This window comes from Chinchilla lanigera, unplaced genomic scaffold (assembly GCF_000276665.1).
Source record: "Chinchilla lanigera isolate Chin_1 unplaced genomic scaffold, ChiLan1.0 scaffold00147, whole genome shotgun sequence".
Taxonomy (NCBI): Eukaryota; Metazoa; Chordata; class Mammalia; order Rodentia; family Chinchillidae; genus Chinchilla; species Chinchilla lanigera.
In genome coordinates, this window is record NW_004955548.1 from 1,513,601 (window position 1) to 1,536,076 (window position 22,476).

The 22,476-nt window shown below is 34.5% G+C and overlaps 1 protein-coding gene across 1 annotated transcript in view; it reads left to right on the plus strand.

Moving 5' to 3' along the window:
• Il1rapl2 (interleukin 1 receptor accessory protein-like 2) overlaps nucleotides 1-22,476 on the plus strand; it is a 1,160,877-nt gene that overhangs the window by 50,855 nt on the left and 1,087,546 nt on the right. The window contains exon 2 of the mRNA XM_005412011.2: nucleotides 5,076-5,176. Coding sequence (XP_005412068.1) covers nucleotides 5,095-5,176 — 82 coding nt within the window. The 5' untranslated portion in view covers nucleotides 5,076-5,094. The remainder of the gene's footprint in view (nucleotides 1-5,075; nucleotides 5,177-22,476) is intronic.

Here is a 22,476-nt window from a genome sequence, read left to right on the forward strand (position 1 = left end):
ACAGTTCTTGCATTCTGCATGTACCTAAAACTAGCACCACATGGATGGTGCCAAATTCTTCTTCCAGCTGAAACAGTAGCCTGGCTTTCTTCTCTCTTGGCTGTAGGGGTTGAGTGCCTGGATGGCTGAGCACTATGAACCAAATCCTGAGGAACAACTTTCTTAGGCCAACACCATTCTAGAACATGGGGCTCTGGGGTTCTCCTCTTAAACAAAATTTTTCACTTTTACAACTCTAATGCTGTAAAGGCTTGAGTCTTGCAGGTTTCTGCGATGTCCTCATGCCATATTTTCTATTGTCTTGTTCCTTCTCTGCAACCAAGTTCTCTTCTGCTCCATCTTTGTGGTCTGCAACTTTAGTGCAACTTTCTTTCTGGCCAAACTCAAAACATTTTATCATTCTTTTGGGCTCTTTGCCCTTGATTTTCAACATATATCTGGTTAAAGCCTCCAATAATAGCCATGCCACCACCCCAAAATTTCTTCCTCCAGATTAATTACTCTGCCATGCTTAATCTAAGTCTCAGGCAAAGTCTTTGGACAAAAGCAAAGTGCAGACAAATTTTCTGCTGAAGTGTAATACACATGATCCTACATGTGGAGTCCAATAGCCAATGCAGTCCTTCTCAAGAGAAACCTCCTTAGCCTGGTCTATACTGGCAGCTTTTCTATGAGCATTCTGGCCTTCTGAGCTCTGGTCAGAATCTCCCATGTTGAATGCTTATGTCCAGTGATCTCAGCAACTACTATGAAGATAACAATATGTATTGTAACAATTATTGTTAATTTCCTATCACCTTGTTTTCAAATTCTGCATAATTTTTGTTTTTTGTTTTATTTTTGCTTTTGTGTTTGTTGTTTTTTTCTTCTTTTTAAAATAAAAAATAAAAAATAACCTCCCATGAAGTTCAGTTTAGAGGATTCTCGGGCTTATTCTTTGGGCAGGATTTCCAAAACTTTCCAAACTTTTCCCACAAGCCAGTTCCAGAAGCTCCTGAACCATGTGGCCAGGTAATATCACAGCAATGACCCCACTTCTCTGGTACCAAAGTCTGTCTTGGTTACTTTTCTAGTTGCTGAGACAAAATAGCCAACACCCAAAGTTAAAGGAGAAAAGTTTATTTTCATATACATTTTGTAGAGGTTTCACTCCATAGTCATCTGGGTCCAGATCAGGTGAATGGCACAGGGACATCACAGAGAAGAAAAAGTTCATGGTAGAGCAGGCAGCAGGCAGAAAAATAGCAAGCAGCAACAGCAGCAACCAAGAAGTCTTCCCTTTTTCCCTTCATATACTATCCATGGGCTGGGGATAGAGCTCAGTGGCATAGCTCAGTGGCACAGCTCAGTTTCACAGCACCTTCCTGGCAAGTGTGAGGTCCTGAGGTCAATTCCAAGTACCCCCCACCAAAGACCAGAGAATCACATATTCTATCTATTGATTGGTATCACCCACACCTGCAGGATCACACACCCTATATTTTTAATCAGCATTCACACACAGCATACACACACACACCACACACATCACAGCCTTAATTTGCATTCACACACTCTAATCCAGCCACCTTCAAAACTCCCTGTTTATGACCACATGAGGCTTTGGGGGTCATTTACATACAAACTATAATACTAGGTCATATAGTGGTTCTATTTTTAGTGTTTGGATCAACTTCCACACTGATTTCCATAGTGGCTGAAATAATTTACATTACTATCAGGAATGGAGTGATGAGAATGGACAGCCGTCTCTCATTCTTGATTTTAGATGAACTGATAACTTTTTCCAATTTAAATAGAATGTTGGCTATGGTTTTATCATATATAGCTTTTATTATGTTGAGGTATGTTTCTTCTGTACTTAATTACCTCAGGGCTTTTACTATGAAAGGATGTTGAATTTTATCAAAGGCTACATCTTTATTTTCTGATTGAGGGTCAAACAGGACCTTATGATCATCTTTGTGTGAGTACCAGACTTCATTGTAGCGAACTACAGAATGTACAATTGGAAAACATTGTAAAGATGCCATAATTTTCTCTGATGATAAGAACATAACAAATGACATTCTTTTTTCTCTGTAACTAGCTGATGTTTTTAATTGAGTCTCTTAATTATGTACAGATGTTTCTATAAGTCAAACTTATTTAGGTTCTGTAGTCAAGAGTTTGCCATATAAATACTGCATAAAATTAGCATAAGCTCATAACCTGACATACCTAGTTCTTTAAGGCAGGGCGAGAATAAAGTGGAGTTGATAATTTGCTAAGTGTAATTAAAAGTCATTTGAGCATAGCCTTATTATTGTAATGATCTGTTAAAATTTTAGTTCAATTACATTTCTAAAAACTCTCTAAGATAACACTACTTACATCAGGATTTGGTACTCCTATGTAAGGGATAGTAATGTCTTCATTAGCCATTGTTCTGGTATCTTTATTCCTTCCATTTCCTCAGGTGACCTTTAAATGATTTTTGCATGCTAACCCCAGGGATTGTGGAAGCACAAATCTCTCAGGGTCTATGAATTTCACAGGTAAAAACCAATGCATATTCATATTCATAGTGGGCAAAAGAACTCTTTTGGGAAAAAAGTAATTTTGAAACAATTCAATAGCAGTATAATTGTCACCATTGTATGTATTATGCATGGTCTTATACACTTTCTTCACATAATAGTAAGTTGGATGTAAAGTCACAAAAAGGAAAAAGTTATAATGTAGTAAACTTAAATTTCAGTGTAAGATTTCCAGGGTGTAACTTAAGGTTCTTCTGACACTTTTAGTATTTAAACAGATGTGTGGAACCATATGTTGGGAGTTCAGTGGTCACAGTCTTGAGACACTGCTTGATCAATAATGATATTTCATGCTGACTGGTGTTGCAAATGAACCCTGCTAGGAAATTGACAATGTTGGGCTTTCTATTTGCCTGTGTGAATTGGCAGCTTGGCAGTTTGCCTTTAAATGGGAAATCTGAATTATCTGTTCAACATACTACAAAACACTTTTCTTTATATTCTTACCACTTAACATATATAAATTGTTCACTGTTTCACACTTGACTAAGCATTCCAGTATGCATGAATCTCTGCAGTTGTGTTATAGCTCCTTGAAGGCAAGGAGCCACATGTTATAAACTTAGACATACTTTATGACTCTTATATCATCTAACTTCTAGGGCAAAAATAATTTAGTAGTACTTAAGAGACTGGATGTTTTAGTCACATATGCCTAAATTTAAGTCCTTTTTTCTATAATTTACTAATGTAATTACCTGAGCTAAATCATAAGTGCCAGTTTCTTGAAAAACCAAATGGACATAATACCTCATAAGATTTTTGAGAGGATAAAAATATCATTTGTCAGTTTAGCTGAGTGTCTGAAACACAAAAAGTACTCAAATAATTATCATCATAAAATACTATTCAACATTTTTAAAATAAATTGACTTTAATGTGGAAACAGGATTGACAAATATGCAGATTTTAAAAGTTCATATGGTCAATTTTTCTAATTCCCCACTGATTTTAATGGACAAGAAGAGGAATATATGAAATAATTCTGTGGTTAACTAATTCAATTTCAGTGATGATTTCTTTAGTCAGTCAAATATTAAATCTTTTATTTCACAAATAGGGAAAAGTCAGTTATATGAAGAAGTAGAAATGTTTCTGGGTTGCTTGTTTTTTATACTTAATATCTGTAAATATTAGGTATAAAACAGCTCATTTTTCGGGTAGAAATGATATGGATAAACAGAATTGATATGATATGGATAAACAGAAATGATATGGATAAACAGCTCATATTTCGGGTAAAAATGATATGGATAAACAGAATTTTTAAAGGTTCTTCTTTCTGGGCGTGGTGGCGCATGCCTGTAATCCCAGTACTCGGGAGGCTGAGGCAGGAGGATTGTTACAAGTTCGAGGCCAGCCTGAGATACAAAGTGAGCTCAAAACCAGCCTAAACTGCATAGCCAGACCCTATCTCAAAAAGACAAAGAAAGAGGATGGGGATATAGCTCAACTGCACAAGTACCTGCCTGGCAAACACAAGTCCTCAGTTCAGTCCCCAGTACCCCCCCAAAATAAAAGGTCTTTTCAATTCATCTTTTAAAATCACTATTTAGAAAACACCTGACACCTAAAACGGTATTCTATTTTGTTAAAGTCCTTATACAACGGTCAGCTTTTAAACAAAATGGTGAAGTTATAATCATGGTTAGAACAGATTTGGGGCATGAAAAGCACAGCAAACTCCTAAAATCTAATTAGCATGGTTGAGTTGGTAAGTGAGTCAATATAGTGGGAAGAACTAAGTTAGGCATGAGCCGATGCATTATTGTTAGCAACGTCACTGAGGTGATAGAAGTTATGAATAGGAAGACATGATGAGAGCTAGAGACAAGATGGAAGCTAGGGTAGAGTAACGAAGCTTTTGTAGAGGCTTTGTAATCTACTGAGCTGGAAATTTGGCAGATAAAGTCTGTGTAAAACAAAGAATTTTATGGAACACTTAATGGTATTTTGGCTTGGGTTCTTCAAAAAGGCAAACACTAAGACAAGTAGTACAAGGGAGAGACACAACTAGACTGAAAGGGAAGATATGCAAATAAAATTGTTAATGAGCAGGTTGTCACTCAATCTACTGAGAAATACCAACGGGTGAAGGAGCTAGTACATTCATTTACCAACACCTATAATTGATTCAGAATTGCTTATTATGTGCTAACCTGGCACTTGTAGTCTGCTTCCTATAATGGCTAAGCTGCCTTTGTGAACAGAAAGCCCTTTTGTGAAGAAAACCTAAAAGACTTCTGTAGATCACCTTTAGAGTGAGCCAGGAAGACATACATATGGCCCAAACAGTGTTCATAATGACAGGAGATAGGACACAGCTCAAATTTTGGCATATTTACATAGATATTATTAGTTGAGCATTCCTAATGGGACATCACGGCATTTCAGATTTTGGATTTTCAAATTAGGAATCCTTAATCAGTAGTTGCTGTTTTGTTAAAGCCAAAAAAACTGTTTCAAACTTCATCACCCTTTTCCTTGACTTTTCAGCTGTGAAACAAAGCTGACAATGAAGCCGCCAATTCTTTTGGTTCTAGTGATCTGTTCTGTAGTCAGCACAAATTTGAAGATGGTGTCAAAGAGAAATTCTGGTAAGTTACTGGCTACTTCTCACTATTTTGGTTAAATATATGAAGTTCTTTTGAGTACTTAGAGAACATCTGTGCCTTCTGCTAGGAATATCTTTAAACAGAAGCACGTGTACTTCAGTTGTATTGGAAAATAGCCAAAGAAAAAGTGAGATTTGTAGCTCACCACTGAGAAAATGAGAGAATGTTAGAGAAGCAGTTGAATTTTGTTAAAATTCAATGACTACCATACTCTCAGTGGACAATGAAATGTTAAAGTCCTACTTAGAAGTATTTGCATTTGCTAGTGAATAATGCATGGGCGTAAACATTTATAAATGGGAAGATAGGAAGCCTTTAATGATACATATCCTTTGCCTCCTAATTGAGTGTGCAGGATTACATTGTAAATGAATGTTTCTGATCGATATCAGTGAGTTTCAGTTCTTCATATTTGTGCCAGATCCCTAACAGGCAGAATCTTAAAACCTTCAAGTTCAAAATATTAGCTAATTACCTGAAGAGAAATTTCTTGGGAAGAAACAACTATTCCTAGAACACGGTAGTCTGGCAGGCTGCCAAGACTGTATTAAGAAATTAGCTGTAGATAGTAGATATCCCAATCAAAGCTCAATAACTGTTTAATAACACTTGGATATGTCTTTCAGTTTTGATGATCTATTCTAAGTATAATTACAAACCATGCATGTAACTAAGAATTCATTTTCTGTCTGTAATCATTCCAGTAAGACATTGAAAAATATGTTATTATTGGGAAACAAAAGACTATGCTGGGATTGTTACTGGCTTCTAATTAAGTTATTTCTAGGAATTAAAATATATGTACCCTACTCTATAAAATAAAAAATAATCCAGGCAATAATGTACGTGATTATTTTTCAGAGCATTAATACAGTGGTACCTTAGTTTATGAACTTATTTTGCTTTAGGATTTTTTGTTTGTGTGGGGAAGATGGATGTGATCATGCTTGTAACCTGATGTGGAGTTTGGGAATGGAAGTAAATTTTTGCCCAATGTTTTTGTTTGCAAACCAAGTTGTTTGAAAACAGAAGTGTTCATGAACCAAGGTATTATGTATTGGGTAGGTTTTGGAGTGTGGATAATATTTGTTTTTTGAGGTAGAAATACTTGTTAGTTGAAATAGCTAACAAATACTATTATCCTTCAATTGATAGCATATTAATAAATCTTTCAAAAAAGTTGGTCACATGACAGAAAAGAGAAGAACAATGCCCACAATCAAAGGATTCTGGAATGGTGAAGGTGTGGCAATATATTAGCTTTTATCCTCCTAGAGACTTATTTATTTGAGTCACTTTAACATAATTGGCTCCCTTTCCTCTGTATTTGTGTGTAAGATTTTCCCTGTCATCTCTCTAACTTGACATATCACTCATGGCTGCTTGTCCTTGCCTTACTTTTCAAGTTAGATTTTCACTTTCAATCTTGGTGCAGGTTGATTGTTGTTGAAATAAAATACTTACATACTAGCAAATGTAACTTATTGGACCCGATCCCATTTTCTTCTCTTGGTTACATCATAATGTCTATGATAGAGCCTGAAAGGAAAAAAATGTGTTTAGGATTTAAAAGTCATCTTTATTATGATAGCTTAATTCAAGTAAAATCTAACTAAAAACAAAACAAACAAAAACCCACAAGGTGCTACCTATCTTTTCTTCCTTATAGCTTTGTTTGCTTATTATATATGAGAAAAAAGAGAGAGGCTATTCACACACATAAAAAATATTGTTATTGATATATAGGTGTTATTTAGAGATCATTTCTAAAATGTTTTTCGCTGGGTGTGGTGCCGCACACCTGTAGTCCCAGCACTTGGGTGGCTGAGGCAGGAGGAATGTTGTGAGTTTTAGACCAGCCTGGGCTATACAAAGTGAGCTCAAGGCCAGCTTGAACTGCGTAGCAAGACCCTGTCTCAAAAAGACAAAAAAAAAATGTTTTTCCCCTTTAGTTTAATTTGTTTTGTGTGAGGGTATTTGTGGCTTAATAGGTATCTTTGGTTTCTTAATGTGTCCAAATGTAATCAGCTTTATTGAAGAAACATAATACAAAATAATTTTCCACTTAAATTTGAAGTATTGGAATGGTTTATTTTTCCAATCCCCCATCTCTTTGTCTACCCCTCTAGGATAATAGCAATTGTAATATCAGAACAAAACATTTCTCACAGGTCTGGGCAATGGAAATGATTTGAATGCACAGTTGATCTTTTCCTTTTAAGTCTCTTTGCTTCTGTTCATTGTGTGTGTAGAGTAGGCAGAAAAGACTAATAGGCTAGAGTTCATTCATGCTTATCTATGTGGTTTTAGTTTCTATGTTTATTAGTTCATAATATAAGAAAATAGATGTGGGACCCGTAAAATGCATCCTATATTTCCCATAGCTGATGTGATTAGGGGTTCTTTGGAGCAGTTCTTTTCAGTCTTGCCTTCTGTTTAGCCACTCCCATCATAATCCTCCTTTCTAGCCATTGACTTTTATTCATCTTAGTATTTTAAGCAGAAAACAGAATTATTTACACTCTAAGTATAATAGTTCTACTTGTGTTGCCTTTTCTTTTGTAGAATATTTTAAATATACTTCAGCAATTCTGCATTGAGAAGTTGTACTTCATGTGGGTTTGCAAGTTCCTTTGTCCTTCACTAATTAAAAAGATTTGAGTTTCGCCTCACATAGTTTGTCTTCATGGAATCGCAAGTGGAACTCAAAGCTTCTATTTTTTTCTCTGCTTCCCATCTCTCAAGTTGAAAAATGAAAAATGATTGTGTCCTTTATTCATTAGCATTTATGACAGGTTAGTGCCAGATATTAAGCTAGTAAAATGATTTTTGTGCAGTTCATTATAGACAGGGATTCTTTCACTAAGATCCCTACAGATTCTAAACCCCAAAACCTCCTTTATGCTCCAGAGGACTAAGGGACGAAACTTTCTCCTGTACTTTCCAAACAAGGAAGAGAATAACAGATGCAGTTTTTTTTTCCCCTTGTACTGGGTGTGGAATTCAAGGCATCACACATACTAGGCAAGCACTTTACCACTGGGCTGCATCTTGTAAAAAGTTTCTTTTAAAAAATCTACTATGGGCACATGTTGAAGTCAACCTCCTGGTTTATGGTGGTATACAATTTTTATAAATAATTACCCTCACTGTTTCTATGTAATGCCCACTGACATTAGGCAAATCTAACCATCAGTCCTACCTCTGGAAGTAGCAAAGATATATCTTATACTATATCCAGGGCCTGGTTGCATTAGAACATGTGAAAATGCACAGCCTCTAGTTTTAAGGATTGTAGTTAACTGGCCAAGTATGAGTTTGTTGTCTTCTTAATAGAATACTTATGAGGTCTGTCAGTATTTGTGTTCTTGAAATTTAGGACTAAATGTATAAGGTACATTTTAAAAGTGTATTCTATTATAGATAGGTTTACCTTATGTTATGGTTTGTGTCTAAATGTCCCCTCAAAGCCTCCTGCAGTCATGGGGCAGATTTCTAGAGTTTATTTTGATTCATGGCCCAGTGCTAGGATTATGGATGTGAGTGCTACACCCGCCCTGGGGTGTATAGCTTGCATACGATATAAGGGAGGAAAAGAGGCTTGCTATCTGTTCCTCCTCCCCTTTTGCTCTTGCTATTTTGACTTGCCCCCACCTCCACCATGAACTATTGCCCTCTACCATGTGCCACCCCACCTTGGAGCCAGCCGAGTATGGATTGAAATCTCCACAAACTGTGAGCTAAGTAGACCTTGCCCTCTTTAATTCTGGTGTTGAATATGTTGCCTCAGCAATGATAGAAAAGTGACCAAGACACCTTAACACACTCATGTCAGAGCTGTACATGCATGAGTGTCCTATTGTGTGGTTTGTAGCACCCAACAGGATTGTCCCATGCCACCCAATGGGACAGTTACACATCTATCACTGGTAGTCTGGGAATGTGTTAAAGGCACTATCCTTTATGGCCAGAAACTAACATCTTGACAAAGGTCAATAACAATGCCCATTTATTTTTTAAGTACAGGTCACACATACATAAAACTAATTTTTAATAGGATGGCTGGGAGAAATTACTCTCCCTCAGGAAGAGGTCATTCAAGATCTTCTATTTGGCTTTTTTTTTAACCTGAAAAACTATGTCCTCAGAGTATCATAGGCCTTATTATTCAGGGCATTAAACTTTCTTCAAAGTTTTTCTTTGACATTTGTTGCTGCTGCTGCATGAAAATGTTAGCTGTGTAATGCAGCTGTTGGCATTCAGTTCTCACACAGTCTTTGTGTTTGAAAATCCATAGGAGAGGAGAAGACATTGGTATTTATGGGTATTTTAAATTTTGAACACAAGTTAGTTTGTCTTGAAGTCCCCTTATTTGTAGGATAACTATAGCAAATAACTTCTCAGTGATCTGTGATTGGAGAAACATTGCAAAGCTACCAAGATATCTGAATTAGCTAAAAAATGTTGTTCCTCATTGGAAGGAGGAACATGCTAAAGACATGCTAACACACAATAGGTTGAGTACCTACTGTGAGAGATATTTTGCAGTACTTACATAGAACTATTCAATTCCATGTAATGAGAGAATGGCTTTGAGGCTTTGGCTACTTGGTTCATACAATTATGGAATTTTCTAATTGTTGATGAGTGGCTTCCAGTATATTTTCAATAGAAATACACTAACCTTAGAATTTCAAGTTTGATAACCATGGAACTCCATATAGACAGAAATAGAAGTTATGTGAGCTGGTCTTTCTGGCAAAAGCTAGAAATTATCTCTCAAACCACTTACAAGTGTAAACAATATTGCCTGCCTTAAGAAAAAATTTGTAACATAATTAAAATAAAGTGAAAGATCCTGCTTTGGATTCTTCAAAAAGAGACAATAAGATGTTTTGTCCTAAAACACTGCATAGAAGTAATATTGCTCTAAGGATATTCATACTGTGCGTTTAGCTCTGGAGTACAAAATGACTAGATTAGAAGTTAGAAGACCAAGAAGGAGTTATTGAAAATTCATCTTCTAAATTGATTCTAATTAGCTAAAATCAAGGAGAAAAAGTTCTTCCCATGAACTGTTCTTTAATTGAAAGAGACAATCTGAGATTTGGTAGTTAGGTACTTTTATCTCTTTAATTAGCATGATTTCTCTGGAGGAAACTGGATCTTTAAAGGAGGGAATTGTGGTACCAGAAGAATTGGCCGGGTCACTGGAAGTGCGATAGGACAAAGTTGGTTGCATAAGACAAAAGTTTAGAGAAAGTAGGAAGTAGGGAGAAATGAGCCATGTTAGGAAGAATTTGTGGCCCGGATTTAACTAAATAAAAGTACCTACTAGGAAAGACGAAAGGCAAATAATTTTAGGGCTCTTAGTCATGGAGTTTTGTATAGCCAAAGTCATAGCTTATTGAATTCTTATGATATGCAGTATTCCACTAATTCTGGACTTGGGAGATGATGGTAAATAAATCAAAACTCTATTCAGAGATACTTAAAATCATTGAAATAGATGAATGGCTAATTACTATAACCTAACGGGACACTAGATATCAGTACATCCAATAAAATGTGAATATAAAATAATGTTGTTAAAAAACAATGCAATGATGTTAGAAGAATGCAATGATATTAAAAATGTGCATTTACACTAATAAAAATGAAAGAGAATTTGGAGGGAAATTTTACATTTATAATTCTGTGGATTTTTTTCTACATAAGTACTTTAAATATGATCAAAAATACGAGATCTAGTTACTTGGCAGGAAATACTGTTACTCGGGAGGCTTCACTTCTCCAAACAGGTGGAGAGTAACACAAGAGGACTTGATTCAATATTAAACTTGGAAAGCACAGGTTCTAAAAACTAAGGGAGTCAGAGGAGGACAGGATCAATATGCACATTCTGTAGAAGGTGAGGAACTTGAAACAAGCCTTTATAACCTGGTAGAAGCAGAATGGACTGGAATGAGTTAGGAAGATAATGAAGATAAAGGGCATAGTGTTAAGTGGATAGGTAGAGATGGCATATGCTAAGTAAAATAAATTAGACACAGAATGTTAAGTATCTCATAGTTTCTCTTATATAAAAAATCCAGTGACAAATAATTTAAAGGGCAAAATAAAAGACAGATGATAAGAAACAGGGAGGTGAACCCTTTGGAGATGTGAATGGGGTCTAGGGGTGCAGAGAGAGGGTAGGGTGGAGAGGGAAAGGGAAAATAAAAAGGCTTAACATGCAAAATGTATATATACCAACTCCCAACCATAAATGTATTCATTATGTATCACAACCATGTATTGATAAAAAACCACAAGATGACAGTGAGTGAAGGTGGCATATGTGTCTAGGAAGAGGTGTATGTCAGCTAAGTGGGAACCAGTTGGGAGCGGGTAGATAAGCTAAGCTAAATGAGATGGGCTTCTAAGTCTTGGTTAGTAGAATGTCTTTCTCAGTAGAATAGTAATAAACAACCTTTGTAACAGTCTGTAAGGTTGATTGCAAAGGGTAGCCAGGTGAGGGAAAAAGAAGTCTAAAAGATTCTCTTGGGGGTAAATCAAAATTTGACCTAGGAATTTTACTGCATGACAGGTAGGAATTAGTTTCTTTTAATTTTTTCTCCACTTTTTATCTTGAAACATTTCATGCCTACAGAAGAAAAAGTAAAAGAATTGTGCAATGGCCACCCATGTTCCTCACTATATTCACCAATTATTTGCTGAGAGTTTTTATTTTGAGTTAGTACTGAATTGTGTTGAATGCTTTTCCTGCATCTATTGAAATGATCAAATAATTTTCCCATTTACTGTGTTAATACAATGGATTACATTGAAGATTTGAAATGTTGAGTCATCCCCGCTTTCAATCAATAAATCCTACGTAGTTCTTGATGTATTATTTAACTTTTATATGGCTAGATTTATTTTGCTAATTTAGGTTGGGTTGTTTTGTCAAAATTTCTTATCTATTCATGAATATATTATATTGCAATTTTTTAGTAATGCTTTCATTAGGTTTGCTGCCAGGATTATATTGGCTTCATAAAATGACCTAGGAAGTTTTCTTACCACCTCCAAGTTTTCTTTCTCCTTTTGCTCTATTTCTTTTCTTTATCTCTTCTCTTCACCTTCTATCCTTCCTTTCTTCCTCCCCTCCCCTCCATCCCTTCTTTCTTCACTTTCTTCCTTTTTTCATTAATGGGAATTGAAGACAAGGCTTTCCTACTGAGCTACATTCCCAGCCCTTTGAGTTTTATTTTATTTATTCATTTATTTTGACTTTTATTAGAACATGTTTACAATACATAATGATTACATTCACTGTAGGAAATTGATACATGGACATAGCATATTTCAATTCTTCCTTTTCCCTTCCCACCGTCCCTCCCTTATTTTTCTAGTATTGATTAATTTATTTAATTTGTACGAGTTTATAAAGTTAATTATCATATATACAGATTGAAAGCAAGACTGATAGGCCAAACAATATCTAAAACATATAAGACAATTGTACTATGTCAAGATACAGTTTTAGATGGATAGTCAGCTCCAGATTAAACTATCTTCTTTTTTCTCTCTCTTTTTAAAAATCAAGCTAAAAGACAGACAACCATTTGATTTTATCTTGAGAAAGGGTCTAGCTAAGTCACTAAGTTGCCCAGGCAGTGTTCCAAATTGTGATCCTCCTACCTCAGCCTCCCAGAGTACTGGGATTACAGGCCTATGCCACCACCATGCACAGCTGCCACCTTTAATTTCTTAAACGACCTTATTTCTTCCTCAAATGCTTGATAATTTTTGCTGGTAAAATTTTCTAAACATGGAGCTCTATTTGTAGGACCTTTCTAACAAAATTAATGCTTTAATTCCTTTAATAGATATAAGACTAGGGAGACATTTCTCTTTCTTCTTAACTCAGAATTGGTCATTTGTGTTTTGTAGGGAGTTCATTCACTTCACATAAGGTTTAAAATTTGTTCGCATGGAATCATGTATAATATTCATGTAAATGTCTTTTTAGTTTCTGTAAAATCTGTAATATCCTCTCTTTCATTTGTGATATTAATTTGTTGTCTTTTTTCCCTTAATTAGTCTTGGTTGTTAAGGGATTTGTCATGTTGATTAATCTTTTCAAGAACCAGGTAATGAAAAAAAATTTTTGTTTTGCTTATTTCTGTTCCATTCTTTAGTTTTTCATTCTATTTACTATAGGTTTAATTTGCTCTGTTTTATTTAGTTGGGTTTTTTGAGAGAGCGCATGAGCAAAAGAGAGCACAAAACTTTCTTTTTAATGAACTAAGAGAAACTAGATCTTAACTATGGTGTGTGTACATGTATCTTTTACTTTTTTCCTTTCCTCATTTTCTCTTTCTCCATCATAATTTATCTTTGCTTTTGAACAGTTTCTTCCCAATTAACAATATCTATTGTGTATTTTGGATCTTATTAACTTGTTCTTTTTTTTACACTAGTGAGACAGTACAATATTTACACATATGGGTCTGATTTATTTCACTTATTCGTATGATCTCGAGTTGCATCCATCTACATATAAAAGATTCCATTTTATCCTTTTTATGGCTGAGTAGTACTCCATTATATAAAAAGCTACAACTTTTTAATCCATTCCTCAGTTGATGGGCATTTGAGTGGTTTCCAAAACTAGCTATTATGTTTTAATATCTTCAAATTGGTTACTCAGATAAACAAATATAGACGTGTAAGATTGATCAAACATTTAAACATTAACTGTTCCTTTCAACAGAGCAATAAAAGTCAGTAGTACAACAATGTTAGCTATCCTGTATATACATATATACATGTTTTTCCCCTTCTTTCTTTTCTCTTTTATTGCTCTATTGAAGGGACCAGTTAATGTTTAAGTGTTTGATCAAACTTACATGTCTATATTTATCTGAGTCACCAATTTGAAGATATCAATATGTAATACAATAACCATTGTTAATTTCCTATCACCTTGTCTGAAATTCTGTATTGCTTGTATTGTTTTTGTGTTATTTTCTAAATGTTTGTGTGTTTGTTAATATGTTTTCTTTCCTGTATCTTTAAAATTAAAAAAAAACAAATCAAAAAAACAAAACAAAAATTTAGCTATTACAAGTTGTGCAGCTATAAACATGAGTGCACATCTGTCACTGTGGTATGATGTTTTTAATTCTTCTGGGAAGATACCCAGAAGGGGAATGGCTGGTTTGAATGGTACCTCCAATCACAGTTTTTAAAGGACTCTCCACACTGATTTCCATAGTGGCTATACCAGTCTACACTCCTACCAGCAGTGGAGGGTTCCTTTTTCTCCACTGCCCCTCCAGCATTTGTTGACAGTTGATTTTTTGATGATATCCATTCTTTCTGGGGTGAGTTTATGTAGTTTTGTAAGGTTAAAACTTAAATCATGGATTTAAAGCCTTTTTCTTTACAGTAAAAAGTATTGCTTTTTATCTTGGTATACCTTAACAGAGATCCAGAAGTTTTGATATTATTTTAATTATTATGTAGTACAGGTTATTTTCTTATTTTCATTGTGATTTGTTTTTTTGAACTAGAGTTCAGTAAGTGTGTGTTATTTAGGTTTTCAAATTTAAGTATTTTATAGATAATTTTCAAATTTAAAAATTATTATTTTCTATCAACCTGTTTGTAGTTTTAAATTTAAACTGCACCTTTTGTGGGCTATATATTACTGAAGTTTACTTTTTACCTAGTCTGACAATTTCTGTCTTTTAGATAGAGTGTTTAGTCAATTTATCATGAATATAATTCTTTGTATGCTTGGATATATGTATATTACATCGATATATATTTTCCCTTTATCTCCACCCCTCCACTCCTTCATTGTCATTATTTAGTTGTTGTCTCATTTCTGAGTTATTTTGGGTTACCTGAATAATTTTTTGTGTTTTATTTTATGTCTTCTTCAGGGTTTGTAACAACTTTTAAATTTATGTTTAGTGGATCCTTAAGAGGAAGAATCAACAAGAGTAACCTGAAAATCACCTGCTTTTATAAATAAAATTGTATTTTGAAAATAATCGGAGATATTTATTTGCATATTCTCTATAGTTGCTTTTGTGCTATAATGGCAGAAGTAAATAGTTACCGCTAAGACTGTGTGTCCTACAAGACCTGAAATACTTACTATCTGGCCCTTTACCAAAAAGAAAAAAAAAATATCACTCTTGCTATAGAGATATGTATATCCTTAACTTTGCCAAGTCCATCTAATACCATTGCATACTTTCCACCTCAACCATTATATTCACTACTCTCCTCTTCCTGTTTATCACTTCATCACGTCTGCTTTTCATATGCTGTGTCATATTTTCCATTGCACTCTCACTTTATAATAGTGTAATTCTGTTAAGGTAACTCTTTGTCCTTTTTTATTGTTGTTACCTATCTTCTCTTTATTAAGAAACCCCTTTATGTTATAATTATTTTTGCTTGAAATGATTTCTGCTTCCAAGTAATTGTCAGAAGCAGAAAACATAGCTTTTACATTTTCCCAACTATCTCATGTCTTCTACTGGCTTTGTAATTAAAACTATTTTATTATGTCTATTGGATCCATAAGGATAGGGGTGGCACTGTGGCCTGTAGCCTAAATCTGGCCCATGGGCTATTTTTGTAAATAAGGCCATCCTGCCTGATCATTTGAATTTAGTTTTGATAATTTTCTTCTCAGCTTATAGTAAAGTATGCAGGAAAAATCTCTCAGTCTTTGCTTATGTAAAAATGTCTTTATTTCATCCTCAACTTTGAGGATAGAGCATGTTGGTTTGACAGTGTTGTTAGTTAAAAAGTGTTTTCTGGCTTCTATTGTTTCTAAAAAAAGAAACAGTTGGCACTCTTATTATTGTTTTTCTGTATGTAATAAGTCTTTTTCCCAGGCTGCTTTTGGGACTTTATCTTTGGTTTTCAGTGCATTGACTCTCGTATATACACAGAGTCTGCCAAAAACTGTATACATACTTCAGCAGTTTGCTGTATTGATATATGTCTGGAAGCTCATGGCCACATTTGATCACCTTTTATAATTTTAGGACAAAATGAACTTGTATTAATCTCATGATGTCTGAATAAATTTAGTATTAAAATATTTATACAAGTTTTTCTTTTCCTGTATAAATTTTTGGCAGACGTGGTATATATTTTTATTTTCTCTGGTTTTAATTATGCTTTGGGGCAGGTGAGATTCTTCCTTTCTTTTTCTTTCTTTCTTTCTTTCTTTCTTTCTTTCTTTCTTTCTTTCTTTCTTTCTTTCTTTCTTTCTTATTGACTGACTGATTGATCAGCTGCTTTTTTCAGACAGGGTCTTGCTATGTAGCTCAGGCTGGCCTAAAACTCACGGCAAAACTTAGCATTCTGAGTAATGGGATTATAGGCATGTACCACCATGTCTTTCTCTCTTTTATTTTAAATTAAAATTTAAATCTTTAAATTGTTTATTTAAATCAAAAGATTTTCATGAAATTTGAGAAATGTTTATTACAGTATTTTTCATGTTTTTCAGCACCACTATCAAACTTCTATTCTGCAATTCCTGTGACACTTATGTTCATTTTATATTGTGCTTCATGTCCTGAGATTCTACTAATTCTACCTCAATTATTTTTTTAAATTGGAAAATTTTTATTGATCTGTCTTGAAGATCACTGGCTCCTTTTCTTTTTTTTTTTTTTTTTTTTTTTTTTTTTTTTACTTACTATATCTTGTAAATGAAGGAGTTGCATTGTTTTATTATTTTTCTTATAATAGTGTGTCATGCTTAATAAAAGTTCAAATTACATGAAAATAAAACACCCTTTTGCATTTTCATTTTCAGAGTTAATATATCATTAAATTTCTTAAAATCTTCTAAATAGCTTTTTAGATATAATCATACCTTGATAATGTATGTAAAATCACATTTATTTTTCAAACTTGGAATCTTATTGCACATACTATTCTCCAATGTGAATTGTTACTTCATGTGATATCTCAATCTATTATCGCCAATCCTTCACAATATATATCTAACTCATCTTTTAATTCCAAGCAATATGTCATTGTGTGGGCTTTAAATTTTATGCTCTATTTATGGAGTTAGGTTTTCATCATTAGGTTATGTTCTTCTAAAACAATGCTGAAAGGAACCTCTGTATTGCATAGATCTTTGTGCTCTAGAGGAGCAAATGGTTTTGTAGGAGAGAGTTGTAGATGTACAAATGTTCGATAATGTTGTTATTTAAGTTTAAAGATGCTAACAAATCACCCACCAGTGTCAATGTACTATCCTATATTTCTACAAAATATATATTAGAGTTCCTTTCCCATTACACATTTAACAACTGTGTTTTGTCATTTAAGGAATTTACTGCAATTTACATATAAATGAAAAAAATCACATTATTTACTAAAATCCCCAGGTTAGCTATGAGTATGTTCTGTAGACTGCAGGAGTGTACATGTGTGTATGAAAGGGGGTAGGGGCAGAGAGCGAGGGACAGAGAGAGAGAGAGAGAGAGAGAGAGGAACTATATAATGAAAATCTCTTCCTTTTCCATTTAATTAGTCAACAAAGAATGGTAAAGAACAGAATATAAGTTTTGGGTATTATGTAACAATATCTGATATAATTGAAATATTGAAGTCCTTCATGACACTGATTTTATCCAAATAGAACCGTCTAGATAATTATTCTAAAAGAGTTAATAAATTCAGTGCAGGAAAGTCTGTAAATAATTCCTCATATCTTGTTCAGCTGTGAAGCATCATCCAAATACAGAAATTACCAAGCTTGATTTCATGTTGGATTTATTACTGTCTATAAGGTTAAATAATGAGAAATAAATGACTTATCCTTCTATTAATTCTGATGTTGATATTTAGGCCATGCAATAAGCACAGCCAAGAACCGCAGTGAATGGGTTCCTTCCTTCTCTGTTGTTTTAGAATGAAAGGATATTATATTTGGTGAAGTGGAGAGGATCTTTGAATGCCTGTTATTTCTGCTAGGGTGAGTTTCTATCATAACCCAACTCATGTAGGCTTGTCAGGCTAGAATGAATCCCTTGTGGCTCTGCTGACTTCTACGGGTATAATTTGCCCTAAAGGAAATACGTGCTCTGCAAATGTGTACCCTTAATGCCTACTATAGTTTTGTCTCTGGGGAAAGCTGACACCCAGAGATTTCCTAAAATATTCCTGATACCTCTAGTCCATCAGATAAATATTGTATAAAACTTTTGTTCATATTTTCACTCTTGCTTTATTTTTGTTTCCATTTATTTGTTAAACCCACCACAGGGAAGCACAGTATTTTGGAAGGATTGCACCAGAACTGTTCTTCTTTAAAAGATACACTTTGACTTTCAATGACCTTCCTCCAGAGGAGGAAGAGTCAAACTCTCTTTCTTTCTTTCAGGTGTGACTTATGAGATCTGTTTTGTAGATGTGTGCTCCGTAAAAAGACTTCAGACAAGAAATACATGATTTTAAGAGGTTATCATTAAACACTTGAAATGAATGACATGTATTTAACACCACTGCATTGTGGAAAAATAAATCAATGATTACATAAAATAGAATTCTGCTAAGGAATATTACAGAACCATGACACTTATTAACTCACCAAATACACAAACAGACTACATAAAAGTCTTATGGCTGGTAACTTTGGGTGACTCAGAAATGGGCAAGACGTGTTTTTTCTCTCAAGGAACTAAGTAAATTAGAGGAAAAGGGAGAAATTAACATACATTGCATGCTACTGTATGCCAGAGACCTTATTCTTATCTCATCAGACAAAATCCAGGAGGTAGATGTGTCCTGCTTTTCTCTAGATTTATAGATAGGGAAACTGAGGCTTAGAGCAGCTAAGTAATTTGAGCACTTCTACATAGCTAGGGACAGAGCTAAGATTTAAATCCAATTTATCTAACTCCAGACACTGCTTTTAAATAATCTGCCAGGCTGTGGATTTGTGTGCACATTATTGAATTCATTTTACTGATGAGAACACTAAAGCTCAGGCAGGGAGGATGGGTTTATCTAAGGTACCCAATTATTAAGAAGAAAATCTAAGTTGCAGATTATCAACAGATTCCAAAGTTCATGCTCTTGTCACTATCATATAGATGTCTTATTTATAACTCCTATGAAATGTATAAAATAATAACTAATAAAAGAGGCACATATTCAAATCAAATGAAGGAGATACTATTTCCAGCTAGGGGTAAGTCTGATTAGGGAAATCTTAATGGAAAAGGTATCATTTGACTTTTACTATGAATGCTGGGTTAGGAACAGTGATGAAAAACAGCAAAGACAACAGCCAGATCACATGTATGGATGTGTAAAGTACAGGCTATTTTTGAGTACTAAGTCACTCAAATTGACTGGAAGATAGTATAAGATCCACGTAGTTAGGAAACATATTTGCACAGAAAAATGTAGATGGATAGATAGTGTCTTCAATATATCTCCTGTTTTACAATTATAGGAAATATATAAAAAATCTTAAAAGAAATGTGGATTGAGGTGCCTCAGATTGGAAAGTAGGGGGCAAATTGAGTGGTATAGTCTCGTCCTAGGGTAGTATTTTTATTTACGCGCTTTCCATTTGCTGTCTTAGGAAGGTTCGATCGGAGATGTAATTTTTAATCTGAAAATATACTTTGGATAAAAGTAATTACTAATGCATGGCTCTCAATTATAAATTATAATAAAACTTATTTGTCTATGTTTTTCAATCCAACTTGGGAGAATTAATGATTTAAAAGAAAAGGAACTTGTTTCTGGTCTTAGCTTTGCCAGCAGGTGGCACTGTAACACATTCCTTCTGTAGTTGTAGCATTTTACTATCCTTGGCTGTCTTCAGAGTCTGAAATTAGAGGGAATAAACAGCTTTTACATGGTGTTGTTGGTAAAATTTTTGCACACAAGCTAAGCACTTCTACTCTTTCCATGACTCGTTAGTTTATGAGAGCTACTCTCCTCATGTTTACACTGAACTACCTCTGGATTTTTCCATTTTCCCCAAGAAAAGTACAGAGAGGCATAGTTCCACTGTCTTTTCATGCAGTTCTTCAAAGTTAGGAATTCAGAGGACGAAGGCTGGGAAAAGATGTGAGGATGGCAGATTTGACCTTTGGCATTCTCCCCTGCCAGACTGTTTTTAATATCTTTGCTTCTTTCCTGGGCATTCAACTCTCACCAATGCTGAATAGTAACTAAAGAATTCACAGTTTTCTTGACCTTTATCCAGAAATTTCCTGTTCTTTAATAGGCGATGGCTGGTTTCATCTTTAAACCAATCCAGGTGGATACACTGGGACACTACTGAACATTTTGTGCTATTTCATGCGCACTTTTCTTTTTAATGCTCTTTTTTTTTTTCGCTCATCTGACATCACTTTATATTGACCTGTGCTTTTATTTTTCTGTCTATTCCTTTTCAGTCTCTATGATCAACTTGTTCTTCTACCTGTTCTTAAAAGCTGTTTTTCTCCAGTGTTTTTTCATTGACAGTCCTTAAAAAAGCTATATTCTCTTGAAGTTTTCACTTCCTTGATATTAATTATCCATCCTGTTAGTGCCTCAGTGTAGTGAATATGTATTATAATCACCCGGCTAGACTCTAAAACATAATTTTGTACAAGTCTCAACCTCAGAGTTACCTACTTATTTAGTCCAAGCTGAGCCCTGGAAACCTGTAGGCTTTTGTTTGTTTCTTTGATTTGGTTTTTATTCTGAGGTGATTTTGATGTGCAGCACAGGATGAGAATCCCTGATGTTTTGAGATTTGTAGTTCAAGGTCCACCAGACTTAACTTTTTTCTGAATCGTGTGCACTATTTTCTTTCTAGAAACCGTCACTTGGCTGTGAAGTTGTTCCACAGGCACTCTGAACTCAACTTCTTCAAAACTAAATTTTTAATCTCCTTCCTGATTTTCCTCTTCCTCTTGTGTGCCTTATCTTGGTAAAAATGATATCATTCTATTTTACCAGCACAGACAGTACAACCTTTAAATATTTCCTAATGTTCCATATCTAGTAATCACCAAGTTCTAAGTCAAATTTTAAAATTTCTTACAAATCTACCCTGCCCTTCTTTATCTTGCCTGCTTCTGACCTAATTCAGCCTTTTATCATTTATCTCCAAAAGACTACACAGCCTTTGACCTGAGCTTCCAGCCTTCAGGTGTTTTTGTTTGTTTTTGATTATACATATGCAGTAATTTGTAAACATTTATTCTGTCATCTGATAAAAATTTGTAAATCACCTACTTTGTGAAAGAAATTTTACTATGAAATATGGTCTCCTTTCATTTCTTACTGTATACATGATAAAGTTGAAATGTCTTGTGGCATATAATCTGTGGCATATAAGATCCTTCTTAGTTTATTCCCTAATTCATTTATTCATTCATTCATTAAATATCCAGTGACCCACAATATACTAGGCAATGTGCTAATTTTATATAAATATGTATATACTATTATATGGATATATATACTATTATATATATACGCTGTTATGTATGGAGATGCTTCTTGATTTATGATAGGAACACATCCCAATAAGCTTGTGGTAAATTGAAAATAGCATAAGTAGTTGGGTGGGGGGGCGCATGCCTGTAATCCCAGCACTCAGGAGGCTGAGGCAGGTGGATCATTGCGAGTTTGAGACCAGCCTGGGCTACAAAGTGAGCTCAAGGCTAGCCTGAACTGCATAGCGAGACCCTGTCTCAAAAAGACAAAAAAAAAAAAAAAAAAAGAAAGAAAGAAAGGAAATAGCATAAGTTAAAGATGTACTTAATACACATATCCTTTAGAACATCATAGCTGAGCAACTCAGGTACACCATAGGGTCAATTATTTACCCCCCTCACTGTGTGACTGACTGGGAGCTGCAGGTTGCTGCTGTTGTCCAACATCATAAAAGTTATCATACCACTTATCACTACTACAAGAAAAGATCAATATTAAAAATTTGGAGTACAATTTATACTGAATGCATATTGTTCTGTGCCACCTGGAAGCAAAAAAAAAATTAAGTTGCACTATTATAAGTTGAGGACTATCTGTATATATGCATATAATCAATTTGAACCCCATGGGCCTCAGCCTTATTTTTGTACATCTATCATAGACCACACACTGAACAATTCTGAGTTATTTATTATTTAAAAAAAAGAACCACTCAATTTCCCAGTTCTGAGCATTTTCTCTTATGTTTTTATTCACTTGTAAGTCACTTCCCATCTTATCTACCTTTTGAT